Source organism: Spermophilus citellus (genome assembly GCF_964194105.1).
Source record: "Spermophilus citellus genome assembly, chromosome: 10".
NCBI lineage: Eukaryota > Metazoa > Chordata > Mammalia > Rodentia > Sciuridae > Spermophilus > Spermophilus citellus.
In genome coordinates this window covers 86,071,808-86,093,463 of record NC_138197.1, presented here as the reverse complement: position 1 = coordinate 86,093,463, position 21,656 = coordinate 86,071,808, and the positions used below count along the sequence as shown (strand labels likewise).

The window sequence follows — 21,656 nt, the reverse complement described above, 5'->3', positions numbered from 1 at the left end:
GGCATTATAAAATGGGACCAAAACCCTAACAAGCATAGTAAATAGGATCTGCCCAGAAGATTGTCCACAGTATGTTACCAGAATGAGGATAAGTAAAATTCTTTACTGAAATTCATCTTTGCTGCTCAGAACTTGGAGGTTCATTCTCAGTGTCTTCATGTAACTTAGTCTGAACATAAGTAAACCATGGAGGTATCCTCTGATGACCCATAGCAAGATGCAAGATTTAATTACTATCAATTAACATTCATTAATTCTTCCCCCTAGAAGGCAAATCTAGTCAGGAAGACTGAACCATTCAATAGGAGACTTAGGTACTTTTCGACCACAGTTGCATCTGCTCGTCAGATCATTAATCAGATCACTGCCAGATAATCTGACTTGGTCTTCAAGATGTGCAAAATAATCACACTTTTGAAAGTTAATCTAGTCAATAAAATCACTGGTCCACCATATTTCTAGCCTCTACTCTAAGCTAGCCAACATCCTAGGTAATATGTGAATATAAAAAAAAAAGAATTTTTTTTTCTCATGAAACATAAAACTAAGATCCACAGTTAGAATATGCCAATGTATAATAATTGGAGAAAAGTTTAATGCAGTGATTTCCAAGGAGCAGAATTCCTATCAGCAGGATCAACGTCTCCTGGGAAGCTGTTAGAATGCAAACTCCTAACCCCAGACAAAATGTCTTAGAAGATGGTGAGGGCATGGCTTTATCAAGACTTCCATGTCATTCTGATGCACACTGAAGTTTGAGAAACCCTGCTTCAGTCAACTAAACAAGTTCAAGTCAATACAATGCCTATAGATTACGTGAATGCTGAGTAATTGTACAAGCCTGGTGTTAATCAGAGCTTTTTTATGACATTTCACAAAAGATACAGGGGGTGTCTGCAGATTCAAAGTAAAAAAATTAACATATCAATTATTGATTTTGGATTATTAATGGCAATTTTACATGATTCCAGGCTAATTTTTTTTTCTCTCTCTCTCTTTTTTTTTTTTTTTTTTTTGGTGTATGTGGTACTACGGATTGAACCCAGGGTGTTGTGCATGCAAGGCAAGCACTCTACCAACTGCAGGCTAATTTTCTCAGTTTAGTCAATACACTTTCAAACTACATCTCTGAGATGGAGTACATTGCCTCAGAATGGTTTGCAACATGTGAGCCAAATGCTGAAGACTTTGGCTGCTTCATTTCATTAACATGTATAATCAAGAGTGGCCAAACTCAAACAAGGCAAAAGAATTAAAGTTTTTAGTCGACATGTGGGCAGTTCCAAAGCAGTATGAACACATATGTGCTGATTACATGAGAAGACAGCACCTGCAGACCAGGTGTCCTGCAGCCTGTGAACGTTGATGCTCCTGACCGCTTACCTGGGGCTTGCATTAGACCTGTCAGTCAGGCTAAGTTCTACTGTATTTTTTAACCTCAGTTCATGCCCTTTTAGAGAATTTTAACTCCATGTTTTTGACCTTAGTCTATTTGCCTGACCCTGTTCCTGATGATTTTCTTCTGTGATTAGCTCTTCTTGAACTCGGGTTCCAATCTGAGTATGATTAACCCAACTGCACAGTCTCTCCAAAGAGTAAAATTCACAGTTCCATTCCTGACACAGAAAGCTAGAGCTTTTACAGCAAGGTTCTTGGACGGGGAGATTCTGTACATCCTCTGCAAAAGGTTTTCTTTGAATGTTTCTATCCATTATTCATTATCCCTACTTCATTAATTTACTCAGAAAGGTTAATTATAGTTGAATTATTTATTATGTGAGTTCATATATATATATATATATAGTTTGATTCAACTTAATTTATAAGAATATACCCACTCTGAGGAGGCTGATGCTAAGTTCTGAGGAGGTCACCCTTACACACTCAGGGAGTGTGATAGGGCAATGCCCCCACAGAGACGTCCATGTCCTAATCCTAGTGATCTGTGAATATGTTGTTTTACGTGAGGAAGAGGATTTGTAGATGCAATTAATTTAAGAATCTTGAGACAAGGAAATTTCCCTGGATTATGTGAGTAGGCCCAATGCAATAACAGGGTTTTTATAAGAGAGAGGCAGAAGGGCCAGAGCAAGAGAAAGGTAATAAAGAAGAATTAAGAAAGAGAGAGAGCATGAGGGGAAGTGATGGGGTGGGGAGAAAGAGAGGTTTGAAGATGCTACATTGGTGACCTCGAAGATGGAGAAAAAGACCATGAGCCAAGGAATACAGGTGGCCTCAAAAAGCTAGGAAGAGGCAACAGGCTCCCCTAGAGGCGCCAGAAGATTTGCCAAGGACTTCTGACCTGCAGAACTGTAAAATAATTAATGCTACTAAATTTGTGATATCCTGTTACAGTGACAACAGAAAACGAAGGGAGCTAGCAATCTAGGAACAGAGATAAGATTGATTTTGATACATTTTGGAACGTGACAAGCATAAAAGAGAAATTCAAAGAAATTGCTATGGAAATGCTGGTAAAGCAAGTCCCTCGGTTGGAGAGATTTGGGAGGATTTTTGGAGAATGACAGTTTTGCAGAGCCTGATAAGTGGCTAGGACATCAAAAGAGGAGCTCCAGGAAACAGCAAGAGGGGAGACACAGGGTGGAAGGCACAAATAGTATCAATCAAAAGCTGACCTACACTGCCGACCAGTCATTTTCTGGAACAAAAATTATTTGATTAAAATATCACATATTCTGCTCAAGATATGACAGGTCTCTGAGTTAGTAAAAATCTATAAGGATAATCAATAATTAGATTATATAGAATAGGCTACCTTAAGAGTTTAAATATAGAAATATAGATCTTGGGCAGGAATCTTGCTACACAGAGCACACCCTGGCCAACGGTGAGCTTGGCTTGTTTTTAGACAGTGATGAACAGAAAAACACTACAGTTGATCACAAAGTACACTGACAAATTAGACATTTCCTGCTACCCTCCTAAGTAAGCTAAACCAAACAACAGAATGCAACTGAAAGTCCTTTGCAGAGGGAGGTTCCCCAGACTCACTTCGACAGAGAAGACATGAGAATCTTGTCCCTCTTTGGTAAGTTTGAATTGTTTTGTTTTGCTGAAGTCAGACCAAGGATGTTGAATAATTTTGAATGGCTCTAATTTAGTTTGGGTTTGATCATGAGGTAATTACTCTGAGAAAACATTTGTTTAAGCCTCTCCATTTTGGGGGTTTGAGAAGGAAGGAATAGAATGGTCCAGAATGTTTATCTGTATTACCCCAAATTCACCACCAGCCATTCTCTGGGCCTAACTTAAGGAGATGATGTCTTCCCAAGGCGGTACCTTTGCTCAAGTGTCTCAGAAATACTTGCTTTTTTCTTTACCTTCTGGTGAACTTTAATCCTTTTTGTATGGTTCATATTTATTATAGAAAAATTCAGAGGAGCACCCTGGCTCCACTAGCCTGCTGCTGGAAGGATGGCCTGGATCTTCTAAAAAGGAGTCCAAATTCACCTCGGTGGCCTTGAAGCCCTGGGATGAAGCTGCATGCTTTGGAGACAGACTTTCTTCACAAGAACTGGGCTTGTTGTAAGCATCCTCATTTCTCTCGCTGCCTCTCTTTCTGTCCAAGCCCAGAAATGTGACCTCAGACTGGCTGCATTCAAAGGGAATTTTCTGAGTCAGTCCATCTGTCCTCAAACCTTTATCACAAGGTGGCAAATGATTATTCTGGCTTTCGTCATCTTCCACTGGGATACTTGGTATGTTATTCAAGAACAGAGGAGAAGGACACCTGAAGGATTTCAGGGATGTGGGAGGATCTTCTGTAAAATATAAGCTGGCTTGCGAACTTTCAAGAACATTCAGGACCTAATTAATGAAGAACAAATGAACATTGAGTTAGGCTTGAAAAATATCCCTTCTTGCCTTTTTTTCAATTATGGAATATTTTCTCATTTTCATAAGTTTAATTACTGAATTTGCATTAGAAGGGATCTTAAAGATTAGAGAAACCCCTTCATCTTCATTCTCAAGAAGCAAGATATAAAAGAAACTGCATTGAATTAAACATCATGAGACCCAACTTTAGTTCTAGATTTCCAATAGCTAGCTTTGTGGCCTTGGGTGAGTCTTTACATGTCTGACTTCAAACATAAGGGAGGTAATCCATTAGTAGTTCTCAAATGCCAAAATGCCCACAGAACTTTCTGAAAACAGATCCCCTCACCCCCTAGCTCCAATCTACAGATTATCATTCAAAAAAATAAGGAGACCAGGGTCCATGGATGTGCATTATAAAAGCTTCCTAGATGATCTGAATGTGTAGGAAGATTTGAGACCCTTGACCTAATATAAATCTCTCTCTTCCTCTGTCTTTCTCTCTTTAAAAATGCATATAGGTTTACAATTAGTAAAGTCTTTTCACATATATTTTCTCATTTAACACACTCAAATAATAATATAATAATGCTTTTTATTAACAAATAATAAAATGCTCATTCTGAGTTTATAGATAATAAAGCTGAAATTCAGTAAAATGAATAAATATCACCAGCAAGTAAGGAGGAGCCTTCTCCTGGCTCTCAATTCCATTCCAAAGCCATAGTTCATAGCTCCTTTCTGGTCCCAAGTCCCCACACAGCTCTTCCTAGTGGTGTCAGCCTGGAATATGCTCTCCTGATTCCCACTCCATTTTTATTATGTTGAGTCCTTGTTTAAAACCGGTCCTTGGCTCTACAATGACTTGGAATAAAACCCAAACTCTCAAAATGGAATCCATGTCCCTCTATTACCCAGAAGTCTCTGATATTTTAAGTACTGTGGGCTTCCCTCACCCCCACCTCACATCCATGATGCTGGCCTACCTGTGGTCTTAATGCCAGCCTCCACCACCTGGAGCCCACACTGGCTGACTCTCTCTGCAATGTCCTTCCATCCTTACTGCTGTCTCCATCCAACCTGCTGTCCACATCATAGCTAAACGGTCACCTCCACCAAGAGGCTCCCTTGATTACCATAGGCTAGTATATTCTGACTCTACGATCTCATCAGCCTGGGCTTCCATCTTGCTGAACCAATATCTCAAGTTACTCATCTGACTCCTTATTTGGAGTTTGAGGGTTGACACTGTATAGTGAACACTGTTGTATCTTTAGCACCAAATGCAAAGTCTGCATATAGAAAGCAAGATTAAGTAAGTGTTTGTTTACACGCAAATAAACAAATCAGTGAATGCATGACTACACCTATGGACAAAAGAGTGAATTTTAAAATGAAAAAGGGAAATATATGTTGCATTTTAATGGGCCAGATATCTTAATAAATGCTGAATAAGTATTCCTTCCAAGCTACGTTTCACTATATTTTTTTGTGATGCTCTGGTTCTACTCAATAATGACCTCGACCAGAGTACCAAATCATATAACTTTTGATCTAGAAAGGAATATCTATTAGGCTGGCATTTTCTGTTGAAAGCTTAATTTGTCTCACTGATAAATAATTCACCCAGATACACCACTTATCCAACATAGATATTGCATGGCTCCATTTTGAATAAAACCACATAAATACGCACTTCATCCATAGATGGTCTTGACTTTGCCCGAGTTGTGGCACACTGGGCTGCCAAAGAGAAGAGCTTGGCAGAGAAGTTCCGAGGACAGGGACGTACTTTCTTATCTAGAAATGAGAGGCATGAATCGAGGCCTCTCTTCTCTATCAGTTCCATAAGGAGATCCCGCTAGGAAGAGCAGGAGAAAATCTTATTACATACAAGTGGGTCAAAAAATGAGAAAATGGGTGTCAACAAAAAGACAGTTCTTACCAGTTGAACATGTTTGGGATCATCTAACACCACTTTACAGCCTGTCAAAACTTCCATTATTACCTATGAGAAACATATCGAAAGTCAGCTACATATGTTGAATGCATAGATAACATTTGTTGCACCTATTAACCATGACAATGAATATAGTTCTTTCTAATCAATGCCTTTATATTTTATTACTTCATTGATGACACAAATTGATATATTAGATAATGAGTGGCAGAAAGCAATAAGTCAAAAAGTTAAAACTTTTATAAAGTTTCTTCTTAGAGGAACCATTAGGGAAGGGGATGGGGACAGGAGCAGGGAATAGAGAGGATAAGAGAGGGTTGTAGGAAGGATGGATACAATTCAAACATGACCTATGCATATATGGAAATGTCACAGTGAAACCCATTAATATGTATAACTAATACGAGCTAACATTTAAAATAATAATTAATTAAAATTTCTCTTTAGAATTTAGAACATTCTTGTCAATAAACTCTCCCCTGCTTATTAGACAGCAGTGTACACTTACAATTCCAAAGCTGTAGGTGTCTGTTTTAACGGAAAGCTTTCCTTGTCTGATATACTCTTCTGGCATGTACCACAGATGTTTCCTGCTGCTGTTGGTCACATTTATGGTAGAAATCTGATTCTCTGGGTGGGGTCGGAAGTGTGCCATGGCAAAATCAGTTAGTTTGGCTTGAAACTGATCATCCAAAAGTATGTTTGTGCTAAAATGGTGCCCAAGGACAGACAAGACAAAACAATATGAAGGCTTTTCAATCAAATTCAACATGGAGAGCTCACCTCAATTCAGAGACAGATAAATAAAGTCAAACATAAATTTTCATGAACTAGACAACACTATTAAAAAAATTTTTTTTCAAAGCATAATCTATGTGTTGTATAAAAACAAAAACAAGAACCTGACCTCTGAACAGTGGGTATTTCAAATATAAAGAGATGGTGGGTAAAGCCGAGGTTTTGTCGATAGAATAAACTAAAGTTAATCAAAGCGGCTTTTCTTGTGCTCTTCTTACACTTAATGAGAATGTGAGTTGAGTTAAAACCAGCTGATTAAAATCAGCAATAATTAAGTGTCTAATGTGTGTGTAAAGGTGTTCTGTGTAGGGCTCAGTCTTTCAGCAAGAGCCACAACCCTAGAACAATTGGAGGGACAGTTGGTAGCTCCTGCTTGAATGATAGTCCTACCCCTGAGTCACATCTCTATTGCTGTTTTTGTTTTTGAGTCTTATTTAAATACAAATATCTGTGGAAGTAAAGGTGAAGTGCATACATTCAATTTAAGCAGTTGTCTCATAAAATCCTTAATAAGCTTTGTTATTTTGGCTCAAAGTTATCAGTTTACTTTTTTCTTTGAAGTGCTGCTATGATAGGGGTGGGGAAGAATAAGCCAAGAAGGTTGTGCACTTCACTTGGGCAAAGCCAGCTCTGCCTTTTTCTGGTTCTGAGATTGTTAGCAGAAACTTCACCCCGAAAGCCTCAGTGCCCTCTTTCCTCACATGTGAAGTGGGGAGAATAAAAGAGCTTCTAAGCTTGATATGGGGAATATAAAGTGCAACTATGCCCAGCCCTAATCAATGAATGGTCGCCAGGGTAAAGTTTAGTAATCAATAATGAGAGAGAAGACAGAGATTGATTGATAGAAGGGTGAGTTGGCCATGAGAAAGTCTCCTATTTCTCAGTTTTGCTTAGGAGTATCCAGAGCTGGCTCTTTGTTTCCTGAAACTAAAGCATTTACCACTAGGCCTCCCTGTTCAAAACACCAAGTGACATATTTGTACTACTACAAACTGTTATTAAAAGTGGTCACAGCTACTGAATAATAAGAAAGTCTTAATCCTAAACAAACACTGGAACTTAACAAAAGTTCTAAAAGTCTCTGCTGTCCTGAACAAGTAGGCATACAGGCAGAACGCAGTTCCACAGGTTTGAATTTCAGGTCTTATTACTATTCAGAGGATTCAATTATGGGGTGGGTAAGGGGAAGTCCAATGTTTGAAGCTCAGGCCTCAAGAATTCTAACTTTGTCTGGGACTGATCTGACAACAGACAAAATGAAGGGACATGCCCCTCCTTTAAAGATAGAGAAAGACGTGCTTTAAACTCCATTTGACTCCTCCCTTCCTATAAGGGTGGCAGGAAGATTGCAAAATCCAAAGAGCCCACCATATGCATAAGCCCTAGGGCCCTTCATCTGTTGTGTGATCTCTGCATTTATGGGGAGAAAGCCCAAGAGGCCTGGTCACCAAGACTTGTATCAATGAGCTGGGGTAGACAGACCAATGCACAATTTTCCAGGTTGGCCAGGAGAGAAGGTAAGCAGAAATGTTCACCAACTCTCACTTCCAGGACCCAGGTTTCTGTCCCTCCTGCTGCTCCTAATCCGAGAGCCACTGCTACATACTCTTACTTCATTTCAGCACAGGGGGAAGATAGAAAAACTCTGAATGCCAGAGGTTCAATGTCTTCCTTCTCCATCCCAGCTGTAAAGAAGGCATGAAATTCTAATTTGTAATTCCAGAACCATGAGAATGCCAAAGTTGCATCTGTGAAATACTTAAAAATCCCTAAGTAATTTCTAAGTACAAAAGAAAGGGAGGAGGCCAAGAACAACAAACAAAGCCCATAATCTAATGCATTTATTTGACTCTCAACAAAAGATTCCAGCAACTGAGCAATCATACATCTGTGAATGTCAGAGGTGATCTGTGTGACCACAAACAATATGTTACTCAAAAACACCCACTGAGGACCTGGGGTCAGTGAGAGGCCGTCGGTAAGATGTGGAATTATTTGAGGGCACTGCATTTACACAATGAATAGTGACACTTGGAGCAAAGACAAGTAGTTTGCCAGCAGATTTTAGTGTGGAACATAAATTTAGAGTCCAGTGATTTACTCTGTTCTAAATAAAGGTTATCGGTAGCTGGGGAAAGAAGGATATTCTGTCTTAGGAAAGGGGAAATTGCAAAAGGGCCTTCAACGATCAATTTCTACCCTGATTCTTCCCCCTGCTTCAACCTTGGAGAGAATGTTCAAACACAATGTGACTTCAGCTACCATGCAGGTCAGCTGAGTAAGTTTATACCGTGGAGTGAGGATATACTAACAAAACAAAGACAACCTGGAACAACTAAATTCATAAAAATACAACACAAGAGGATGGCTTGCGAGTTATTGTGGCCACCAAAACAGAGACAAAAAAAAAAAAAAACAACCAATTTTGGTATATATCAAACGGTTCGCACATTCAATTTAGTATTTCTACAATGTATTTTTTCTACCCTTTGCCATAAAGCTATTTACTATGATCAAAGAGGCCATCATCTCTCTAGACAATTCTTCTAGCGGAATGACCCTTGGCTTGTACCCTGAGGAAATGGGGAGAACTCTGCACAGGTGGTGAGTTTGTATCCTAATTCTGGGGTTGTTACTCATCTATTAGGAGGGGTTTCTAGGATAACTCTTTAGGGGGACCTGAATTTCCCCAAACAATGCTACTTTTTAGTGAGAATTGCTTTCTTTGCTCATCAGTTTGTCTCCTAATTTAGTTGAAGCCTTCAAGCTTTAAAAATAAAGCAGATGAGGGCTGGGGTTGTGGCTCAGGGAGAGAGCACTCGCCTAGCATGTGTGAGGCCCTGGGTTCGATCCTCAGCACCACATAAAAATAAATAAACAAAATAAAGGTATTGTATCCAACTACAACTAAAAAATAAATATTTAAAAAAGTAAAGCAGATGATACATGTGGCTTCTCATGCAAAACTTGCATTTAAGTACAAAAGCCATGTTTGACATGTAAGAGTTTGACTAATTTTTAAAGATGTATGTGTGTGTCTTAAAGAGGGTTATTGTTGCCAAGTAGCCCAGCCAAGTGTCTGCCAACCCTTAGGAAAAGTTCCAACTCCACCCAATTGACCCCTGAGAAAAAGAGGACCCACATGGCCTCTGTGTAACAGCCTGGGGCAATGGACACCTGTGCCATGTTGTAGCCATTGCAGCACTGAGACAACTTGTCCCAGATGTCCTGCTGACCACAGATGAGGCAACACCCAGGTTCCCCAGGACCCACAAGTGACTAGAAAGTTGCCTTCGGCCCTACCCACAACTCCAGCCTGCAGGGCATTCTCCCTGGAAGAGCACGAAGCTGAAACGTTTTAGTTCCCTGTTGTGAAGCTTTCTCTTCATTCTCCATCAAACCTCGGCAAGTCTCGAAGACAAAACTAAAACTTGTTTGTGCCTTATAAATGACTGGTGACTCCAGGCACTTGAAAAGGCCAACTTAATAAGAGGTTTTCCTCCTCAAAGTGTGAAACTTCAACTCTAACCTAACTAGCCCAGACTCCCTAAGCCTTGGCTTCCATGGAGGTACAAAGAGCTGGTAATGCTTACTTCACCAGCTTTTATAAGGATTAAATGGGAAAATGTTAAGTGGAGCTCAAAATGTGCTTTATAGCACGTAGGTAGACCTTGGTTCATCCTACACCCATTACCTTACCTTAAAATCCCAAGAGACTGGGTTGGGTATCTCTAGGAGTGCAAGTACACTGATATAAGTAACAACGGCACAGATTGCAGGATGGCCTGCAGACTGAGCACCTTTAAGTTAATCATTACAATCAAAATGATTCCAAAGACATTCTGGGCAAACCTAAAGTAACATTTCTAGCTAGTTTAAGATAACAGAGAAGGAAAAAAAACTGTGTACTGTGCATGCACATACATATTTATACATATTAATAAACTAATATTGAGTTTTGGATACAGTGGTGGCAAATAAAATTGACAAGGGAAATTTTATTTTATGCAAAATTTAGTTGTTTTGGCATCCCTTAGAGCAAAAATTGGACATATTTGGATATCGTAAAAGAGGAAGGGAGTGGGGGTGTTTATAAAAGTCTGAGGAAACAGAATTGTTTGTATCTAAAATACTTATGAAAAATAAAAATAGTGGGTTTTTTTTAAAGCAGGAAGAGGAAAACAAAGAGACTGGTTCATTAAATGAACAATCAATCAATCAGATTTTGCATTCCCCACAGACGTCACACTCCTATTAATTATGGAGCTGGAGCCTAATCTTTCAGTCTGTACCACATCAGCCCACAGACACTCATGTCTGAACTGAAAGTAGGAGAAGGAAGAACTTGAGTCCTTAGGCAAGAGTGTCATGGTTGCTGGAAGGGGCCAGTCTATTGCTCTCTACCTCCTCTTCCCAACCACTCAATCTTTGTAGTCCTCACACAGGAAATACTCCAAGATTATTCTCCTTACTTTGGAAACATTAGTAGGAATGGAGATCTGAGATGAAAAATGCTGAGGATAAAATGCATTTCAATTTAAAATTGTTTATAAATGTGAAAACAATTAAGCTTGCTGAGGAATAGGATGGAAACAACAATGAGGTTGACTGCTTTCAGATGCTCTTATGTGTTTTTGCAATTCAAAAACATCTTCGTTTCCTAAATAAAAATGTGAGGGTCTTTTGCCAAGAATACAGACTGCAACTCTTCAAACTGCTTTTCTTTAAATTCTTTTCTCCGTAAATTCCACCATCTGGAAGTGAATTTTGTTTATATAACATTTTATTTGAAGAGTTCAAATCGCTAAGACATTTCTGGGCTAAATAAACTACCAGACTTGTTGAAAATACCTTTGAAATGTGGGCTTTGCTTCCTCCTGTGGGTGTTCCTCAGCTGTGTCCTTGATAGTTTCTTCCTTAGAAAGCAATTTGCTCTCAGTGCTAAAGCAAGTGAGATTTCGAATGAAGATCTTCAAGGTCTTATCTCCCTCCTCAAAGTCAGCTGCTTACTGTCATTTTCACTAGGAGTCCAACGTCGACACCTCCATATTTAAGCACATTAACTACACCTTCCTCTCCTTTCCAATATCCATGTCTGAAAATGAAGCCAATGTGCCCACAGTAATCCCAGACCTTTAATTTCTCTAATAAGAGCATGATTGTTGGGATTCACACAGACATGGAATGACACCTTCCCTTCCCACTGCCTCCATAAGACAGAGGCCAGGTCCTAATCTCTGTAAGCCTCAGCTTTCTCCTGTCAAACTGAGATAACAATAATGCCTAATCTCAGGGTTGTCAGAAGGATTAATAACAAGTTATTCAGTGGGTGTTTATGTCAAGCCTAAAATCCTTTGGCTTTCACTGAGCTCCCTAATCGGCCTGCAGTGTATCTGCCACCCTCAGTGTACTCTTAACCAGGGCAGCAGGGTGGACCATAAACTGTTCTCAGAGCCATCTTGAAATTTTCTTTCTGCAGTTCCCCTCATCTTGAAAGTATTCCCTTCTCCCTTCTTTTATCCAAATTCTCTAAGAAGCCCCAAGAATCACTTCCTCCATGAAGTTTTCACTCAACCACTGGATTCCAGCATTTCTCCTTCCTCCAGACTCCTACTGGACAACCTGAACTACATAGACCATCTGATTCTTAAAGGAGATCATCTCATATACTTTACATAACCATAATGCTGAATCTATAGAAAAAAAAACTATAATCAGTGACATAATCCAATTTCTTAAGAGGGTTAGAAACCAGAATAGGCTGAGACCTCTCATCATGGAAATGGCAAATATGTGGCCCAACTGCTGCCAAAACATCCTCCCATATTATTGCAGACATAACTAATCAAGTTCAGAAAGCATCCACCCTAGATTTCCTTTCCATACTACACTTGGGAAATCATGACCAAACAATCCAAGATGGGATGTGAGATTAAATTGATTTGTTATGGCTGCTATAGTATACTGATTCTTTTTCAGATGAGGTAAATGAGGCCCACCTAGTTACATAACTTGTTCTATATAAAATAACTTAATGGCAGAGCCAGGACTAAATCCTTGCCCTCTTATTTCCTTGTTGTTTGTTCTTTTGATTCACTGCAGTTCACTTTAAAAAACAAACAACAAAAACAAAAAACTATTTATTCAGCTTCATGAATAAAACACTAAGAAACTGAACTGTTGATTACAAAGAATGATGAACTTTTCTCTCTTTTTTCTTTAACTGTATTTAGGTGATTATAGAGGCAAAATCAATTAAAGGGTGAGTCACAGGATTTTACCTCAATGAAAAAAAGAAGTTCTGATAATTAGAACTGCACTCAAATAGAGCAGAATCCCCATGTGCTGGCCTCTCTAGGATAGCCAGAGTCCAAAACAGGTTGGATGAAACACTTAAGAGGTAAAAGAGCCAAGTCTTACATTAGGTACAAGAAAATACTGCTTAATGCCAGGCCATGGGCTGTACTTTCTATGTATTAACACACATTTCCTCCTCACAACCATGGAAGGAGGTGTAATAGTGCCCAGATCCAGATGAGGAAGGAGAATGAGCCTCAGGGAATTAAGTGATTTGCCCAAGGTCACATACTAGAAACTAATGGAACAGGGATTTGTATCAAGATTTGTGTGACCCCACTTTTTTTTAATACTAGGGTTTGAACCTAGGGGTACTTTACCACTCAGCAACATCCCCCATCTTTTTGAATTTTTATTCTGAGACAGGGTCTTGCCAAGTTGCTAAGGGACTCCCTAAGTTGCTGAGACTGACCTTGAACTTGGGTTCTGCCAGCTTCAGCCTCTTGGGGCACAGGATTCTAGGCATGCTCCACTATACCTAGCTCCAAAGGCCATCCTCTTAACCAGTGACAAGAGACAAGGATAACACTGAGATCATTGGGGTGACTGCTGAATAAAGGGGAAGGACAGAGAAAAGACTGAGAAAAAGGTGTTTTTGGAAACCACATGTTTGGGGATTTTTTTCCTAGGGGTCACTCTAGGGTGTGAAGGTGGCTGGAGGTGTCTCCCTATATGTGTCTGAATTCCTCCTAATTCAGAAACTGACTAGGGTAAAGCTTGGTCAGGATTTAAGAGAATATAGGGATCTTGTCATTCTCTTATAAGTGGAACTCAGTGCAAAAACAGGCAGGTGTACATTCAAAGAATTGTAAAGCAAAAAATCAACTTGAGATCATCCTGGTTGGCTCTGAATACGAAAATAAGCAAATTGTGGTCAGACAATGTGAGGTAGACTGGGCTTGAACCCAGAGGTCCTGTGCTCTTCCAACAACATCATCTTCTCTCCTCCCCAGTGACAAGATTTCATTTTGCTGAGACAATAGGTGTGAGTCATACTTTGAGTACCAGGCTGCTAAATAATTACTTTATAATCTTCATGTTTAAAGTTACTTCAAAAATCTCAAACCTATAAGATTATCAAGCTTTTGTCTAAACAGAATTAATTATAGAGAATGACTGAAATGATAAACATTAATTTGGTTACTAGAGACTGTCTCAAGAGAAAAAGATCTGATGCCAAGTTATTTTTTCTTCTAATAAGATTTATTTTTAACATAAGAGTAGAGTATACTCTTTAGACAAGTTTCTTAAAATCACAGACTAGAAGTAAAAAATAAGCCATACTCTCTGAATCCAAATAAAGTATTGTTGATATTTAGGTATGTTTTACATTTAATCTTTTAAAAATAAATGAATTTGTAGTTCTACAAAGTTATAATTACATACATATATACTACTTCAATTTGCCTTTTTCCATTTAATCTCACCTTATACACATTGTTCCATGTTATATCCTACTATTAATAGCATTACTTAAAATTGTTAAGTGATTGATGATAAAGTCTTCTGTGATCCATTAATCTGAAATCCAAATACAGAAAGGAAAATACAGGTAATAATAACTTCCATTTTCCACTTCTCCAGCAAAAGCACAGCCCTGACTTACTCATGGAAAAGGTCACAGTTTAACATAGATTTTGAGATGCCCTTTTTTGAGCCAATTATCAGGGATGTACAATAAAAATGGCACCCCTCCTAGAAGCTGTCTTTCCTTAACAAAGATTTTAAAAATTAATATGAGAAAGGCAGAAGAGTCGAGGATCACAGACTTTCTTAAAAGCATTAGGATGAAGGCCAAGACTCAGAGAAGTCTAGGTTCAGAGAAAAGTGAAGGGTTCACTAAAAGAGATATGGGAGGGTAACCTTGACCAGCTCAATTTGGCAGGACAGCTGGGGTCTGAATGTTATTAACCATCTGACAGATGCTCAGTGGCCTGAGTTAACTGAATCGATCTCGTTGAAGTTCTCCAAGAACAATTCTGCAAATCACCAAATGAGAGGGGGAAATCTATGGTTAGAGATGGCATTAATTGACATCTTTGATGACATCTCAGCAGAAAAGCAGGTTCAATAGCTGTGGAAGAGGCTGATTTGCTCTGGAACAGGCACTTGATGAACCTTGTGAACCCACAAATCTTTCAAACGAACATCCACAGCCTTGAAACTCCTCACTCTGACACATGCCTGGGTAGATGTTGTTTATGGATGGACTATGTTAAAATCCTCAAACTCTTTGAAAAGAGTTAGTTTTCATCACTGTGACAAAATACTTGATGGTAAACAACTTAAAAAAGAAAATTTTTACTTTAGCTTATGGTTTCAGAGGCTCTAACCTGTGTTTGCTTATCCTCGTTGCTTTGGCCTGTGGTGGCATGGTACATCATGGTGGGAGCATGTGACAGAGGAGGCCTGCTCACCTCATGCTAGGTGGGATGCAAAGAGAGAAACAGGAAATGGCCAGGGTCCTAATATCCCCTTTAAGGCAGGCCCCCAATGACCTAACTTCCCTCTACTAGGCCCCACCTCCTAAAGATTCCAATACCTCCCAAGAGTGCCACCGGTAGGGACAAGGTCTTCAACACATTTGCCTTTGGGGAACACCCAAGATCCAAACCATAACACCTAAAGACACATCAGCAACCTTCCCTCCAAATGAAAAAGTATATGTTGCTAATTGCATTTCCAGTTCAAGTCCTCCATCTTGCATAATATCGTGCTTATTTTTTTTTTGTCAGATCTCATTTTGTTACTCTATGTGTTTATTATCGACTGTGCATTCTGCCTAGTGATGTTATTTAAGGTATTTCATAGTTTGCACAACCAGACAAGTATCAAGATACTGGCCTAGAAGAACTGGTCTCCTTTTAAGTTGCAAGAGCATCAAAGACGTTCCGGAACATCCATATTCCCACCTGTATCCCAATAAGCCTTGGAGCCTCTCTTTAGAGCCTGCTTATCAAACCTCGTTCCTCAGCCTAGGTAGCACTCAAGGACCTATCCAATCCTTTACCCACTATATTCCTTATTCTTCTCCAATTTAACTTTACCTTATCTGCCAGTCCTGTCCTTTCTTCTCCAATCAACACATCTTCCTTGCTTTTATTATACACTCGGCAATTCTCTACTCTGTTCCCTTGAAAAAAATCATTGCCTCCACCAGGAAGATTCTCTTCCCCTTCTTTCAACCAGTCCACGGCTGTGACCCACTTCCTCCAAGACTTAGCTTGAAACTCTTTAACTACAGGAAGCCTTCTCATATGGCGCATGTTTTTTTATATAAATTTTTTAAAAATTTATATATGACAGCGGAATGCATTACAATTCCTATTACATGTATAGAGCACGATTTTTTATATCTCTGGTTGTATACATAGTATATTCACACCAAGTCGTGTCTTCATACATGTACTTTGGATGGTAATGATCACCACATTCCACCATAATTAATTACCCCATGCCCCTTCCCTTCCCTCCCAACCCCTCTGCCCTATCTAGAGTTTGTCTATTCCTCCCATGCTCCTGCTCCCTATCCCATGTGATTTGAATGAATGTGATTCTTAGGATGTTTTACAAGCACATATTAAGATAGAGTGATTTTTCTTAACATAGAGCTTACGTTGTGGGTATATTTTTCAAATCCAATAAATTGATGATGGAGATGTGTACAAGACTCGTAAGTAAAAAGACTGGTCAGCTACCACATCATTTGGCCTCTGCCACTATTATGCCTGCCATTTCAGCCCCAACCATAACAGGACTTACTATCTGATGAGTGTGAACTCTTTGCTAAGCATCAAACATACCTTACATTATTTGAACTTTAGGAACACAGCTGCTATTCTATTATTACCATTTACACAGGGAGAAACTGAGTCCAAGGGAAGTTCAGCAAGTTGCTCAGAATCACATTTACAGTGGACGATCTACTTCTAAAATCAAGTCTCTGGTGTACACATTAGAGAAGACTGAGTTATGAGAAATGAATGGAAGAAGTATGAGAAGGAAAATGCATGAGAAAGAAAAATCCTTGGGTCACCTTTTTTAGAGCTCTATTCAGTCAACTCTCCCTCCATAACTGTGGTGGCTGCGTGTTGGTCTCCCCTCTCTATCATCCCTGCGCAGTGCTCCCTTGGGTTCCAGGGAGGCTCTTCTTTTCCAGCAGACAGGGTTGGCAGCTGAGCCCAATACAGAAACTGTCCTTGGTAGAAGGAACCCACCTCACCCAAGTTACAGTCCCACTCTAGGACTGGTCAGGCACAGGGGTGCAAAGAGCCACACATCCTGCCTAACTTTGGGATAGCTTAGAAGACCCGTCCCAGCTTCAGTGCTTCCTGGGATGCTGGCTGAGGCCTCAGAGACAATATCCCAGCTCCATCTCTCTGCCTGCCAAGTTCTGCTGTCCTCCTGACTTTCTTACATTTGTTGTTTCTGAGAAGTCTCCCTAAAAATATCCTGCTGTTAAGACTCTCCATCTGAGCCTATTTATTGGGGACCTACCCGAAAGTATAAACCAACAGTGAGAAAGTGGGGATCAGGGTCCACAAGTGTGTTCTCATCAACACTAGGAGAGAGAGGATGGGCAGGCACACCCTAACCATTGCTGCGACCAGCACGGCCAAACTAGCAGGTTTTGACGAGGGGCAATGGGAGATTAGAAAAAATAGTCAACACACGCAGATCTTGAAGATAAAACAGCTGGGGTCAGGTGGAGCACTGCTCTCTGATGGAGAAGCAGGTCTAAAAAATTACACCAGCAATCTTTATTATATATGTCTCTAAATCAGATTAAAGACTGTGCAAGCATTATTCTTTGTATTCATGAAATTTACAGAGTTAACAACAGTATGCAGCTATTTCCTCAGTTACATTCTACAGCTGCAATGTGCAGTGTTAGGAGCATTGTGCAGCAATGTGAGGAGCATTGTGCAGCTCTCAAGAAAGTCTATTGTTTAAAGTTAATAATTCCAGGGCAGATTCAGGAGTAGCAGTATTGGTATTGGTAAATATTGTGGCTATCTTAACAAGGAAGTTCCCTCATTCCCAGGAGCTGCCCTGCCTGAGAATAAGGCTGAAGCTTATAAGACTCTAGCATGGAGGACATCTACATAGCAACGGGGCATCCTATGCCATTGCACAGAAACTTTCCCAGTCACCAAGTATGCCACAGCCATGAAGTCTTCAGGGACCCCAATCTCAGACACTGGTTTCCCAATCACTGTCACCGCTCTCCCCAAACCACCTCACCCTGTGACAGGCACTGGGAAGTAGGCAGAGTCTGCATCTGCTTCCCTCCCACACTGAGGCCACTTTGCTCCAGCATGTGGCTCTGCTGGTCCCTCTCTCTCCCACCAAGAACCAGAACTTCAATGTCCTCTCCTTCCTCACCTCTATCTCTTGCTTACTCTTGCTTCAGGAAAGGATTTGATGAACTTAGTCACACCAAGGAAATTTAATAAAATCAATGTATTGCCATGTGGGATTTAAAATAAACTAATGCTTACTTTAAGTTGAACTAATGAAAGAGTATATAGAGCAAAATTCCAGAAACTTATTCATTCAGTAAAACATATACTTGAGCACCTACTATACCAGTGTTGGTTGCAATCCATAGACGGGGGATAATTTTAGGTTGGGGATGATCACATCAACCCACTGGAACCAATGCCAATGGGTGACTCCATCAACCCCTGAGACTTGCACTGGCCCTCCATGTCTAGGTTCTGCAAGGGTGCATCAACATTATGCTGACTCTAGGGAGCCACCAGCAGCTGATGAATTTCTACACTACAACAGGAACAGACATCTGTGGGTAGTTCCCACTTCTCCCTTAGGACTAAGTAAAAATCTAAAGTCTTTTCATGTGGAGTTCATTTCCATAAAAACAAATAAGCAATCAGCTCTTCTTCTGTTCAAGTCAAAAGTATACTAACAGCTCTTTTTTCCCCCCAAAAAAATAGTAGAAAATGGTCCAAAAGAGGCAGCACCCTTCTCAATTCAGTCTCCCTTAATATTTAGCAAAGGGACTGTTCATGGACTTTTCTATAGGTTCAAGATGAAGGGCACACAGGAAAAATTCACCAGGGGGATTTTCCTATAGGGTATATATGTTATCTAAATGAGGCATTATGTTCGCTGATAAAGAAAGAAAGGAGACTCTGCTTCTGACTTTCTCATGTTAGAAGTGAACATTAGGGCTGCTACTTGTCCTGTCACCTATTTATATATGAAGTTATGAGACAGCAGGCTCAGTGGGATAAGCAAGACATCAGATTAAAGGACCAAGAATTTTAATTGCTGTTTTCTACTGTAATCTTAGAAATCCCTTACTTTTTCCTTAAACCTCATTTTAAAAGAGGGAGGAGATTAGTCCAAGTTCATGTCACATCCTGCTATCAGGTATAATTAATAAAGTACACAGAATTGTTCATTAGGAATTCCCAAAGATAACATAACCTCTCTCTTTGTCAATATAAATGCAGCTTTTTAAAAACTCTGATAGACACATTTTCATTTATACAAATGTTTGATTTTTCATACTTAGATGAGAATTCTGCATATACCCATAGGTATATGAAGAATACCCATACATACCAGGAAAACTATAGTCAGAAAATAGTGTGAAGGATGACTCACCTGTGATGATGAAAGGGACTAGGAGGTGTGATTTAAAGCTCTGGGGTCAATTACCTTGATATATTGCCACAGATGACTGAGCACGGCTGGGTGTTGTGCAAGTACCCAACTGCTTTGGACACTCCTATTAATATACTGATTCGAATTTGCCAAGAGAGTGCAGCCGTGTTACCCTAAAAGACAACAAACATCATTGGTTTCATTGCACTTTCTGAGTACAAGCTATCTATGTATTCATGACGTGGAAGCATGCTACAATACAAGCAGGAGTGAAGCGGGGTGAGGGGTGAATTAACATTTTGGCTTATTACAACCTATTTTTAATTCCAGATGTGTTTCCTGTATTACCAATAATTGTTACAGGTCTGTCTATAGATGATGGAAATACCACAAAATTTTTATTATTAACTTAATCAAAATATAGCTAGTGGATGGGGCTGGGGGTGTAGCTCAAGGGTAGAGCCCCTGCTTAGCATGCACAAGGCCCTGGGTTGATCTCCAGCAGCACAAAACAATGACATCAAAATGTGGCTAGTAAGATGATGCTATTTAAAAGTTCATTAAGTAAGATTTTATTTGTGGCACAATAGTGTGGGTAATTGAGAATAATCTGCTTTTGTTCTCATCTTAACTGAAACTTAACCTATTGGGGATCAATTTTTAGATTTACCCTTTCAAAATATGAGAAATTACAGCATGTTTAACTTCTTTCCCTTTAAGTAGTTCATATCACTTTTATGTCTATCCTTGGTATTGAAAGATACTTCATATAGTTATGCACGTTAAAATTATCTGAGAAGGATACAATATGTTTATTTTTATGTGGTGCTGAGAATCGAACTCAGTTCCTCCTGTGTGCAAGGCAAGCACTCTACCACTGAACTACAGCCACAAGGGAGAGAAATGAATTACAGTAGATGGGGTAGAGAGAGAATATGGGAGGGGAGGGAAGGGAAGGGGGGATAGTAGAGGACAAGAAAGGCAGCAGAATACAACAGTCACTAGTATGGCACTATGTAAAAACGTGGATGTGTAACCAATGTGATTCTGCAATCTGTATACAGGGTAAAAATGGGAGTTCATAACCCACTTGAATCAAATGTATGAAATATGATATGTCAAGAGCTTTGTAATGTTTTGAACAACCAATAATAAAAAAAAATTATCTGAGAAATAAGGGAATGTAAACTCACTCAGGGTATAGAATCAAGGAAGGATGCAACAAATCTTTTGGCTACCACACTGCACAAAACCCAGTAAGTTGGCTGTTTATGCAACCTTCCAGGAGTAAAAATCAACTGGGGGAGTAGCCTTCTCATTCCTGGGGAAGCCCATTGGTGGTGATTCTTTCAGATACCCTCATCTGGCCTCCCAGCTTCCCCAGAAGGCTGTGGCAGCTAATCCCCAGGCCTTAGAGGGTCAGAGGACAATGGCAGATGTGACTTACTACACACTGTAATCTGTCAAAAAGTGTTCCATTCCTCATATATGGATAAACCAGGCAAAACTTCTCAGTCTCTGTAAAATACGCAGTCAGCTCCAGTATGTTTGGATGACGAAACCTTGAAACACAAGATTTTTAGAGCCATCAAACTGTTTATTCAAATAAGTCATGAGTAATACTCTGGAGTGGTAAGAAGGGTGGGGAATAAGAAAAAAACACATAAATTCAGCCAACAGAAAAGTAATTTCAATGGACACAGACTTGCTTTCTAAATTGGTCTATGGAGTTCAACAAATACTACATAACTCTGTTATCATGCAAATAAAAATAAAATTTCCAAATACAAGGCAGAAATTTTAAAAAGTAAAATTTTCTTAAGATCTGAGGTTTTAGAAATTTTATAAAAAATAGACAACACTGATATTAATTTGTTTTTATTTACATGAAACAAAACGTGGCTATTATGTAAATAGATAAAGGTAACCCAACTGGAATTGCTCATCTGACTAATTTAAGTATACAAGTGTAGGTCAAGCCACCCAAATATAGGAGTACAGAAGACCATTCAAGTGTCTATTGAGCTTGCTAGGTCAGATGCTGGGTTACACAGACCAAAAGAGACAACAT

General features: G+C 39.5%; 1 protein-coding gene across 1 annotated transcript in view; it reads right to left on the bottom strand.

Annotated features, from left to right (window-relative positions):
• Positions 1–2,154: 2,154 nt before the first annotated feature.
• Positions 2,155–21,656, bottom strand: part of IRAK3 (interleukin 1 receptor associated kinase 3) — a 51,694-nt gene continuing 32,192 nt past the window's right edge. Inside the window, exons 7-12 of the mRNA XM_081309159.1 lie at positions 21,033–21,147; positions 19,640–19,758; positions 6,306–6,504; positions 5,783–5,845; positions 5,534–5,698; positions 2,155–3,828 (exon numbers count right to left, since the gene is read on the bottom strand). Coding sequence (XP_081165285.1) covers positions 3,355–3,828; positions 5,534–5,698; positions 5,783–5,845; positions 6,306–6,504; positions 19,640–19,758; positions 21,033–21,147 — 1,135 coding nt within the window. The 3' untranslated portion in view covers positions 2,155–3,354. The remainder of the gene's footprint in view (positions 3,829–5,533; positions 5,699–5,782; positions 5,846–6,305; positions 6,505–19,639; positions 19,759–21,032; positions 21,148–21,656) is intronic.